This window comes from Mytilus trossulus, chromosome 6, assembly GCF_036588685.1.
Source record: "Mytilus trossulus isolate FHL-02 chromosome 6, PNRI_Mtr1.1.1.hap1, whole genome shotgun sequence".
Lineage (NCBI taxonomy): Eukaryota > Metazoa > Mollusca > Bivalvia > Mytilida > Mytilidae > Mytilus > Mytilus trossulus.
The window spans coordinates 3,151,121-3,164,342 of record NC_086378.1 but is presented as its reverse complement, the minus strand read 5'-3'; the positions used below and the strand labels follow the sequence as shown (position 1 = coordinate 3,164,342).

The 13,222-nt window shown below is 32.7% G+C and overlaps 1 protein-coding gene across 1 annotated transcript; it reads right to left on the bottom strand.

The window, feature by feature from the left end:
• Positions 1-1,845: 1,845 nt before the first annotated feature.
• LOC134720600 (uncharacterized) lies at positions 1,846-13,060 on the bottom strand. Its single transcript, XM_063582944.1, has 6 exons — positions 12,925-13,060; positions 11,000-11,245; positions 9,472-9,738; positions 8,280-8,579; positions 5,873-6,148; positions 1,846-3,551 (listed from the first exon to the last, which is right to left on the bottom strand). Exons 1-6 carry the CDS (start codon positions 12,989-12,991, stop codon positions 2,932-2,934), a joined length of 1,776 nt encoding a protein of 591 aa, XP_063439014.1. The 5' UTR covers positions 12,992-13,060; the 3' UTR covers positions 1,846-2,931.
• Between the last annotated feature and the right edge of the window lie 162 nt (positions 13,061-13,222).

Genomic DNA, 13,222 nt, shown 5'->3' with positions numbered 1-13,222 from the left:
AAATGTCATATTCCTGACTTGATTATTTGTAAGATATGTATTAGTATATAGTTTAAATAATAGGTTTGTCCCATGTTAACACATAAAAATTTATCGAGGGAAGGGAGATAATAAAAACATAAAGAAAACATTGATTCATTCGAGATGATTATGAAATAAAAAATTAACAAAAAAAGATATTAACGAGGATTTTTAAACAAAAGTGGATATTCAACCGTTGGTTTTCGCGTTTGAATGGTTGTACTCTAGTAGCCCTTTATAGCTTGTTTGAGCCAAGGCTCCGTGTTGTAGGCTGTACATTGATCTATATTCTAATATGACGTTCTTCTTTAGCTGGTTACAAAGCCCTGTTCTAATTCGAAAAGAACATGGCCTGCACGTGATTGACGTCACAATTAAAATTGCAACGTCAGATGAATTTTAAACAACGACAGAGATCAAAATGGACATTTTTGTTGGTGTTGCTCGATAGCAAATTAAATAAAAACATTCTAAAAGAAAGTTTAAATGTTTCTGGGTTTCTTTTATTGATAAACTGCTGATTTCTATAATGTTTTTGGTTCATCAAATCCAAATGGCGACATTTCGAGCGTCTACTATAGATCCGATTCGAAGTGAAAAAGTTCAAATATTCCAATTAGAATCGAAATAATTCTATCCTGCCATGCTCTATGCTAATTTTAACATGGGTAGGCATTATATTTGTAAACAGATATTAACAATTGATATTAAAATGAGCATAGAGCATGGCAGGATAGAATTATTTCTTAAATATAGTTTACTTTTATAAATTGTTATTTGGAGGGAGAGTTGTCTCATTGGCACACACACCACATCTCCCTATATCAAAGTATAAGCCAGTACTTACTTTGTAATCAGCAAAAGAGGCCAATGCTTGGTATATAGAAATAGAAGCCAGTGCTTTATCTGTATATGGGAGTTTAAGCCAGTGCTTTATCTATATATAGAAGAAAAAGCCAGTGCATTCTGTATATAGAAGTAGAATCCAAGGCTCTGTGTTGAAGGCCGTACGTTGAATTATAATGGTTTACTTTTATAGATTGTTATTTGAATGGAGAGTTGTCCCATTGGCACTCACACCACATCTTCCTATATTTAAGTATTGTTTTCAACAAGGAAAATGTTAAAAGGAAAATACAATTCATGGCCAATTGCATCCTTTGTTCAATAATGCAACTGCCAACATACATAGCCGTTGTGTCTAAACTTTGAATAAACTAAAAAGCGACAGTCTTTTCATGTGAAATTCTGGTTTGTGGCAGAAATGAACGCCTTCTATTTTAAATTGTTTTTCTAATGATTTGAAAAAAAGGCAGATTGCAATGTCCCGAATAGTTATGGAAAAATTTGATGTACTTCAGGATTCGTAAAATTGAAATACATATATAATTGAAGAACATAATTAACAGCTGATTATATGTTGTATGCTAACAATCTCTTTCGTTTCTTTATATAGCGTTTTCAGAAGCGATAATCAGCGAATGAATTTTCCTTCAAAAAAGAAGGAGAGTTTTCTTCCTCCTTTTTTTTTTTTACCTTCAGATAAAAATTGGCCACCAATAATCAATTTAGATCTTGCCATGTGATACCGGTGTAGCCTATTGTTGTAGATTGAATGTTGAACTATATATTCATTTTATGTTGATGGTTTGGGGTTCTCTTAAACATGTTTTATATATACAAACCATATAAAAAGTAAAATCACAAACATACTGAACTCAGAGGAAAATCAATACGGAAAGTCCATAATCACATGGCAAAATCAAATAACAAATAATGTATAATATAAAAAATATTATTTTTCATATTTTTATTTAACTAAATTTAGATGAATTAATACAAAATAAATTAAGTGTAAAACTATACATAAACCCATCATAGATACCAGGATTAAAATTTCATATTAACGCCAGACGCGTTAATAGTTCATTTAGAATTAATAATATGTTGATGCACATCACAACTGGACAGTGATTTGTGTGCATCTTAAAAGTACTATCTATGTTTATTGCTATTGTTATATATATATATATATATTGATATACTAGTTTGTGTTTGATTGTATTTGAATTATCTCCCCTTGACTTAGGTTGACATTTATTATGTGACTCTGTCCAACATGTTGTCCAACATGTTATCTGTTAATGATCTCTGGTGCCCTCCCCTGGTACCTCTCATGTTCAACATCATTGTATAATCAGTGATGCATGTGGCTAGAGGAGAAGGCTGATGCAATCATTAACCTTATCAGCATATTCAGGTATTCTAATCCAGAGTGATAAAAGATGTGTATTAGCATAACTAACTGAATTAGACTGCTATTGAAAAACTTAATATGTAATTCTGTATCACAATATATACCTGGTGTATTCTCAGATGAAATAAAAATAAATTACAAAAAAACGCCAGACGCGCGTTTCATCTTCAAAAGACTCATCATTGACGTTCGAATCCAAAATGTTGAAAAGGCCAAATAAAGTATGCACCTCTTTTCCATGTAAGGAGGAGGTTTCGGAGCATTCAGTTGTGCCTGTCCCAAGTCAGGAGCCTTTAATTCAGTGGATGTGGTTTGTAGCTTTCTATCATATTTGTTTTTCGTTCATTATATTTTACACAAGTTAGACCGTCAGTTTTCTCATTTGAATCGTTTTGCATTTGTCATTTCTTGGCTTTTGATATTATGGCAATCATACCACATACCATTTGTAATTCTGTTTTCTTTCAGATTTGTTTGAACGACATTGTTTTGTCTTTTACATGTTAACTACTACTAAACGATGAAAAATAATAATAAATAAAATCATTAGACAAAACAAATTGTACAAAAAAAGATAGAAAAACGACTACAAAACAGTTGAAATAGTGTGTGTGACTTCATAGCTTAAACTGCTTTTTAAACAACGGGTTTTACTATTTTATGTTCACATATTTTCTTGACGATGGCTGGTTTTTGTTTTTATGATTAGCCATCTCTTGCTTTGGCTGTGGTATGTTTACATATCCAGGATGAGTTAATGCGTTGGTGTCTTCATTTTCTAAATTACGGTAATGTACATCCGAGAAATTGCTAGTGATTATATCATCGTATATATGTTCAACTTTTTTGTAATCACCATTCTCTGGGATGTTTTTAGGCTGCTGATAGATTGTTTTGTTTTTAGGCTTCTGATTGGTTGCTTTGTTTTTAGGCTTCTGATTGGTTGCTTTGTTTTTAGGCTTCTGATTTGTTGCTTTGTTTTTAGGCTGCTGATTGGTTGCTTGGTTTTTAGGCTGCTGATTGGTTGCTTGGGTTTGAGGTTGCTCATTTATTGCTTTGTTTTTAGGGCGCTGATTTGTTGCTTTGTTTTTAGGCTGCTGATTGGTTGCTTGGTTTTCAGGCTGCTGGTTGGTTGCTTTGTTTTTAGGCTGCTCATTTATTGCTTTGTTTTGCTGTCGTTTTTTTCTACAGTAAAACCAGCACGTGACTATACATATTAAGAACAGTGCTGCTCCACCACCAGAAACTGCATACACTAAATAATCCATCTTTTCTAAAAAAAGTGAAGCAAATTATCAAAAACACTTGAATAATGCTACAGTGTGCAAAAATTCCGAACTTCAAATCGAAAAGTCCAGAAACAAATGGCAAAATCAAAATCTCAAACACATCAAACGAATTGATAACAGCTGTCATATTCCTGACTTGGCTTTTTATGTAGACAATGATTGAATAAACCGGTTTTTATAGCCAGCTATTCCTCTCACTTGCATGGTAGTCGTTTAGAATTCCATTATTTTGAGAACAACGTGTGGACAAAACAAACAGACATACTATGTGAAATTTCTCGATTCTTACTTTGATACTTAGGATATATGTTGTAAAAGTTGGATCTTCCATCACTGTATTGGATACCTAAACTACATAAGTGTCCTTACAAACAACGGTATATTGCTGGGTCTTCCAAGTGCTCCACGAAACCCCTTTCTAAATTATTAACATCCATTTTATCAGCAATCAAAGACGGGCTTCAAAGTTATTGTGAAACTGCCTATTCTAGAGGTGGCGTGAATCAGATGTGGATACTTAAAAATTCCAAAGATCTTTTAGAGTACATACAATCTAACTCTTTTTCATCTTGTAACAGTATTAAAACATTTGACTTTTCTACTCTTTACACAAGTATTCAACATTCCAACTAAAAGAAAAATTAAAAGAGTTGGTATTCCTTTGCTTCATAAAAAAGAATGGCCAACGTAGATACAAGTATCTTGTCTTAGTGAGGGATAAATCCTACTTTGTAAAGAATCATTCTGATTCAAACAAAAAATTCTCTGAAACCGATATTATCAAGATGCTTGATTTCTTGATTGACAACATATTTGTTACGTTCGGAGGGCGTGTTTTTCAACAGACTGTCGGCATCCCAGTGGGAACAAACTGTGCCCCTCTACTTGCTGACTTGTTCCATTTATTATTATGAGGCTGACTTCATGCAGGAACTTCTTAGGAAGAAAGATAAGAAGTTAGCAATATCCTTTAACTCTACTTTCCGCTATATAGATGACGTTCTTTCACTAAACAATTCAAAATTTGGTGACTCTGTGGATCGCATCTATCCCATCGAATTGGAGATAAAGGATACTACAGATACCGTTAAGTCGGCTTCATATCTTGACTTACATCTAGAAATTGACAATGAGGGTCGGTTGAAGACAAAACTTTATGACAAAAGAGATGATTTCAGCTTTCCGATTGTAAACTTTCCATTTCTAAGTAGCAACATTCCAGCAGCACCTGCATACGGGGTATATATCTCCCAATTGATACGATATTCCCGTGCTTGCATTTCCTATCAGGATTTTCTTGATAGAGGGTTACTGCTCACAAAGAAGCTATTAAACCCAGAGTTCCAAATGGTGAAGTTGAAATCATCCCTTCGTAGATTTTACGGACGCCATTACGAGTTGGTTGACCGTTATGGAATAACCGTTTCACAAATGATATCGGATATGTTCCTTACGTCGTAACTACAATCCCCTTCCCTTTCATGCATTTGACCTACCGAATTAGACTATTTTCCGGATTTGTAATCACATAATCAACACGACGGGTGCCGCATGTGGAGCAGGATCTGCTTACCCTTCCGGAGCACCTGAGATCACCCCTGGTTTTTGGTGGGGTTCGTGTTGTTTATTCTTTAGTTTTCTATGTTGTGTCATGTGTACTATTGTTTTTCTGTTTGTCTTTTTCATTTTTAGCCATGGCGTTGTCAGTTTGTTTTAGATTTACGAGTTTGACTGTCCCTTTGGTATCTTTCGTCCCTCTTTTATTACTGTTTGCTCTTTTCGGGATCGCCTCAATGAGCGGACGACCATTATAATTTCGTTGGGAATGTTTTTTACGTATATTTATTTCCAGTTTATGTAAGTTTATCATAATATTTTTGCGCGGAGTTGAATTAAAAATTAATAAATGCTTTCGACAATCGTGATATTTTTTCATATTTATTATTATATAATATGCATTCCCTAAATCAATCTTCCCTGCCCCCCCAAATATATATATTAAATGGAAATTTTCAAACCAATTTAAACGTGCGCAGAAGAAGATGTATGAATTTGAATGTCATATCCAGGATCCTTTGATCTAATAACCGGTTGTAATTTGAGTTCATCTATAAATCAATCATTGTTATATGGTATAATTTTGTTTTTCGATGACTTCTACATATTATTCCTTTGAATTGTCATTTCTCTGGATCTAAACTTTATTATGTGGCTTTAAACACAACTCGATTTGATCAATTTTGTGATACTTATCCCCCGGCATATTTAATTGCATGCATACCTGAACTTTCGATTGTCTCTTTACCTTTTGGTTGTAAAATTACATATTCTGTGATACATCCAATAGTGTTACAGATTGTAACTTCATACACTCCGTAATCTGACAGCTGGCTAGCCTTTAACACTGAAGTAAATTTGAATCTGAAATCCTTCATCTCTATCAGTTCCCATAGATTGCTGGTACCGTTGACCCATGTGACGTTTGGTTTTGGATTAGATACAACAGATAACTGCACAATCAATTCTTGTCCAAGTTCAGTATGTTTATCGTCCGGAGCAATAATAAGTTCTTTAGGCTTGCCTTTAAAATCAAAATGAAATCAATATAAGATTTTTAACAAAACAGTTGTTTTTAGATCCAACAGTTGTCGCTTGAAACAATTAAAGCATTGATTAAAAAAGACAAACACGTATTAGTTACAAGACGTGTTTATAAAATATAAACATAAAGAGAATAAAATTGATTACAAAGAAAGACTGGGCAAAACGAACACAGGCGATGATTTCAGATGCTCAGGAAGAGTAAGCAGATACGCCGCAATAACTTGAATTTAAATTTGCATACCTTTTTGTTAGTTTTTAAGACAATTTTAGTTCAATCTAGGTCTCAGGGAAAGTTGTAATAGAACTGAATTAGTATTATTTATTATATAAGTATATTTTTATGATCTTTGAAAAGATATTTTTGAAATAAAATGTCTTAACAAATATATGTACTTAAACATTATAACTAGAATACATATCGGAAAGAGGAGATGAGCATGATACATAACCAAAGAATATAACTAGTCAAACAACATTCTACAAATCTTTAAAAACATAAAGAAGAAAAATGTACTTGTTAAGAAGAGAACCGCAGGTGAGACAGAATATTACATAGTTTTAAACCCGCTGAGATGAAACGGGTGGCATTATGATAACCAAATCTTTAAAAACTTAAAGTATTTGAATACTTGTAAGATTTAAAAACAGAAAATCAAAACGTTTTAACTTTCATGCGTTCGAAGCGCTTTTCTGGACTTATCTTCAAAAGAACCGTTCAAAGGCTTTTTTTTTATAAGATTATAAAAACCGAAACAGTCAAAGGAAGAACATAAAGAACAATCAAAAGAAGTCAAATCCGTCTTCGTTTGTTGAATTTCCCTAAAAGGAATGAAACCTCAGTTTCGTTATAATTGTATGAACGAGAATATTTAAAACGGTTGTCATAAATCATGTCAGTACCGAAGTGATACTCGTGGGAACTTTGAATAATGATAACTAGAACCCGTTTACGTTTACAATTGTTCGTTAATTAAGCTCATCTGTACTGATATCTATGAGTTTTAACAGTCAGTTTTATTTTCGTTCTATGAGTTTGAATGTCCCTCTAGTATCTTTCGCTCCTCTTTTTTTTAACTGGAATTCGAAATTACTTAAAAAGAATGCGTTTGTAGTACCATGGGAATTAGTTTTGACTGGAAGACCTATGTATAAAGATATGATTGTTTTTTTTTTATTATTAAAAAGGGATAACAAGGGACCAGCTGTAAAATAACCACAGAATACAAGTAAAAGAGGTACGAAATATACCATAGGGACAGTCAAACTCTTAAATCGAAAATAAACTGACAAAGCCATGGCTAAAAAAAAGACAAACTGACAAATAATAGTACAGACACACAACATAGAAAAGTACAGACTAAGCAACACGAACCCCACCACAAATTGAGGACTATCTCAGGTGTTCTGGAAGGGTAAGCACATCCTGCTTCACAGGGGATAAAAGGTGACAAGCTGTAAAATAACCACAGAATATCAGTGAGTCAGTAAGCGGTATGTCATTGCATGATCATGAGGAGTACAGGTTATGTGATAGCGGTATGTCATTGCATGATCATGAGGAGTACAGATTATGTGATAGCGGTATGTCATTGCATGATCATGAGGAGTACAGGTTATGTGATAGCGGTATGTCATTGCATGATCATGAGGAGAACAGGTTATGTGATAGCGGTATGTCATTGCATGATCATGAGGAGTACAGGTTATGTGATAGCGGTATGTCATTGCATGATCATGAGGAGTACAGGTTATGTGATAGCGGTATGTCATTGCATGATCATGAGGAGTACAGGTTATGTGATAGCAGTATGTCATTGCATGATCATGAGGAGTACAGGTTATGTGATAGCGGTATGTCATTGCATGATCATGAGGAGTACAGGTTATGTGATAGCGGTATGTCATTGCATGATCATGAGGAGTACAGGTTATGTGATAGCGGTATGTCATTGCATGATCATGAGGAGTACAGGTTATGTGATAGCGGTATGTCATTGCATGATCATGAGGAGTACAGGTTATGTGATATAAATTAAAAATGTTGTGGATGTATTGTATGTTATATGTTACAAATGCATTGAAAGTGAAAAGTGTCAATGTAAACTTACAGAGTATAGTTAGCTGTACTGTCATGTTGGAACTCATACCAATACCATTACTTGCTACTAATGTATAGTTGCCTGTGTTTTCACATGACATGTGGGGAACTCTTATGCTGTAATGGACCCCGTTGCTAGAGATTTTTGCAGCTGTCTTTGTGTTTAAGTCTGAACTGTACATTCCTATACAGGATTTAGGATTGCTCTCGATAATCACAGTAAATTTCAACGTGCCTTCCGTGAAGTTATATCTTTTTGACGTTGTATAGTTTAGTTTAAACATGATGTAATCATTGAATTTCGGTGAATCTGGAGACATTGATACAACTCGTAACATTATATATATATATTTTGTACAATACATGATACTAAAAGTAAAATAAATGGAGCACTGTTTCAGAAATGGCAATGAAATAACATCATGTTATATTTCTGTAAAGATATTTCTAATAAGATCGATGTTATAAAATCGAAAACAATGTACCGCTTAAAGGCTTTTTAATTGTTACTTGGATGGAGAGTTGTCTCATTGGCAATCACACCACATCTTCCTATATCTCTTTAGACATAATTACTGCTTAAATGTGTACCATACCTTTGTTTTAATACTAGATACAAAGAATGGTATCCCCCAGTACAAATTTATCATTCGATTGGTGGGGACATTAAATCGAGCGTATGATTTTGTCGTCCGGTCATGGACTTTCGCCTTTTACAAATTTACCTTAAAGTTATGTACAATTATTAATACTTTTTTATCATCTAGCTTTGTCTCTTTTATTTTGGTCCTATTGATTTTGATATTCGTACAAACTACTAATAGCGTCTACACAAGACTCATCAATGACTTATATATCAAAATAGTTGCCAAACAAGAATAAAGTTGAAGAGCATTGAATTCCAAAAGTAGTGCCAAATACGGTTTAGGTTATTTATGCGTAGGATAAGAAAACCCTTAACATTTCAAAAATTCATACTTTTGCAAACAGTTAATCTATTAATATGACCGTATACATGATATTCCTGTCAGACTTAAGTGTTTACTACTGTTAAGCCTTCTCAAATACTTGGTTCCTGATGAAGATAAGCTCTGCTCAAGAAATTTACAATAAAATTGGTTCTATTATTTGAATATATTTGAATCTGAAGGAGTAACGTTTGAAAAGTATTTCTGTTTAGTATATTAAAAGTCTTTACTCACAGAGAACGTTAATAGTAATATTTTTGACCTTAGTTTTTGTGGCTACGACCTCGTGATTGGCGTGGCATCCAAAAAGTCCACCGTTTTCTCGTTTCACTTGGTTGATAATAAGGTTATACTCTTGGGAAGTGTTCTGCCCTTGTTTGTCCGTCCAGTAAAAGTTGCAATCTGGATAGCACTTTGCTGAACAGCTAAGGAAGAGTCGGTCATGTTCAGTAACATTGTAAACATTGCCTGTAGGAAATATCTGAACGTCTTCGGGTCCATCTGTAAATAAAGCATAAAATTCTAGATAACCGATGGTAGGTTCTATTATATTTGTTTTGTTTTTGCCACCCTGTTTTTAATTGACAGTCGAAGTTAACATATAGTTTAAACATATTTTATTGTTCCAAAAAAGACAAATGGATTAGACACAATTTTTTCAACTTAGTAACGTCTTCTCCAAAACGTTATGAAAAGGGGATGGATGTAGTTAACTCATTATGATAAACATTGAAAAAAAACAAACAGGATCAGTGCTTTGGAAGAGGGGCGAAAAATACCAGAGGGACAATCAAACTCATGGATAAAAAATCAACTGACATCGTAATGGTTAAAAGAGAAACAGACCAATAGACAAATAATAGTAAACCAGTTAATGAGGTTTTTTTTGCGAAAAAAAATCACAAATATTATTAACGATTTTATTGAAAATTCATTTCATATAAGTTATATCGTCTGTGTTTTTTTAATGAGTCATTTTCGCTGTACGCTATTGTTTAATATGGACGAAACAGACTTAAAACATTTAGTACACTAGTTTTGTTAGCAAGGAGTCTACACACAATTCATCACAGATGCTAGAATCAAAATAAGAAGGAAGCCAAACTGAATTACGAGGGACTTCATTTGAGATTCTGATGTTTTTGCATGATTCACTTATCATGCTTATCTTTTCAAAACATCTTTTTTTTTCGTGAGAAGATGGTACTTTATCTTTTAATTCATTTTCTTCCTCTGTTAATCTATTTATATCAATTGTAGATTATTATGATACGGTAATAGATAGTGCGTGTGTTTATCATTCTGATCACAGATACAAAAGTGGTTAAAACAGGAAATGGTGCTCTAGTTTAATTTTCAACACACTTCCATAAGTACCAATATAAAATAAGTAGATGTGGTGTAATTGCCAATAGACAACAAATTTATCAAAGATCAAAGAAAGTGGATGTCAAGTCTCTCTGCTTGGCTTTCAATTTTAAGTAAACATTTAACTGTATTGTTTTATCGATGCATAAACTATAAACATTTGCAATAATGAAAACCGATTATTGTCATAGATACTTAAATCATTTACAAACATACCACAAATAAAAAGAAATGAAACGTAGATGTGTTTTGAAATTGGAAACTCTAAGACATAAATTTATCTAATGACTGCAGTGCGCATTTGCATTTATCAAGCATTGTGAAATTATATATATGTTATATATTGTGATATATTAACCTAAAAATTCAAATTTATATACAAATGAAAACTCACAATGTGGATCCAATGTTAGCACGTTACTGAAATCCGATTCTACGCCATACCGATTGGTTGATTGGCAAGATACTTTCCTTCCTTTATCCAAATGGGTGACATCTAAAAAGTTATCTCGAGAGTGTACATCTCCGTAGAAATAAGTATAACTGTTGTTACGTTCATTAACTAAATTACATTTAAAGTGTACTCTCTCGCCAACAAACGGGTATTTGTCAAAAGATATCTTTGGTTTCAACAGTCGACCTGTCAATATATAAAAATAATTGCTATTTATTATTAGCCTTTACAACTTTTTATGTCGATTTGAAATGTGAAAAATGCAAAAAAAAAACAACAAAAAAACCCAATAATTATTACATATAAAAAAGAAGATGTGGTATGAATGCCAATGAGACAACTATCCACAAAAGACCAACTATAAGTCACCGTACGGCCTTAATTATTCATTTTAATCTTTTGATGCTCATTATAATGGAATGGTTAAAACTAGGTTTAATCCATCATTGTCTTGATAAAAAAATGCCTGTACCAATTCAATAATTTGACAGTTGTTATCCATCTGTTTGATGTGTTTGAGATTTTGGTTAAGCAATGTAATTACGGAATTTCTGTTTTGAATTTTCCTCAGAGTTCGGTATTTTTGTAAGTATATTTTTTAAGACTTGTCATTATGATGTTGCTCTGTTCTCTATTTCATTTTCTTCCGATGTCAACACACAATTTATTTGTTATCAAAACCAATTATAATAACTGAACCCCTTTTTAGAAACAACTTGTTATTTTATCAGTCCATGATTAACATGCTCATAGATATGACAAGTCTTCCCTTTTTTTTTATGTTTAAACCATTTTTTTCAATTCAAATGATTTTTTTTTTATAAAACTCACAGTGATATATTTGTAATTACGAATTAAGTGCTGTTATCTAAAAAAAAAAAAAGATAAAAAACACCCGAAACATAAAAGAGAAATTAAATTTACGCAACTAGATATTTTATATTAAAAATGAAAACACCGACAGAATCTAAAACACAGATAATGAGGGAAATAGTATACCCATGTTTTAAAAGGATAAATAGTCTTGAGATGAGAAATACGATATAATAACCGGACAGTATTGTACCGATGTTTAAAACTCGTAAATCGATTTTGAAGAGACAAATAAAGGTCACAATCACAAATGAGGATCTCGTATATGGTCAAAGTTCGCATCAGCGCAGTGGTTAGTATATCAGTACCGACATAACGTTTGACACACCTGTATTTAACTGTCCGTTTATAAATTTCGAAATTATAACGAATCTAAAGTTTCAACTCACTCAGGTTAAGTTAAACGTTGAAGAATTTTGGTCATAAAGGTCTGCAACAGTTCCGATTCGTGAACATCATCATGATAATTGACTTTCAAATATTTTGCTTTATTCGTTCTTGATGGATGTAAACTCACAAAAGGGCTTAAGATTTATGACGTTAATACAGAATTGTTATTATTTTTTTACGAGTTTAATTAGTATCTAGGGACTGTTGTTTGTAAATATTGATTTATTAATTTTAAATATGTCGAAACATTTCTCTCTCTTGTTTAGTTTCGATTCGCTAAGTTTACTGTATTTCTGCATCTCAACTTCTAATAATTGTGATTTGATTACAATAACTTTGTGGGTAAAAATTGAAAATTGCCAAATATAGAGACAGTCTAGTTTTCTTGTACTCCTGATGTTTTAAACTAAAAATCAGTTCCTAGCATCTTCAAACACTTGTCCTTTAGTTCCTTTTTTCGTTGTCAATTTTTTTAATGACTTGTTCTTTTACTTTTATGCAATGTTTTGTCAATAGCAGCAATATATTTTCTAAAATCAAATTCCTATAGATGCCTTTTAAAGAGTATGGTATTGAAATACAAGGTTGCAAAATTTACCCACCTGAAACAAATGATAGAATCAGTAGCAATCCATGGATACCGATAAAATATACTTTCATGATGTTCATATCGTCTCATGATTTTTTTGGTATTTGTTTGTTTTTGTTTGTTTTTTCTTTAAATAAAGCTAATAACTGTTTTCCGAAGCAGGAAGTATATTATAAGTGGTCTCGTGTCGTTTCTTTCCTACCATATGTTTTCAATGTAAGTAGGTGGGTCCTCCCCTTTACAAACCACTTTGAACCAGAATTGATTTCCGTTTATTCAACTTTATCTTTATTTTTAAGTGCCTATCTATT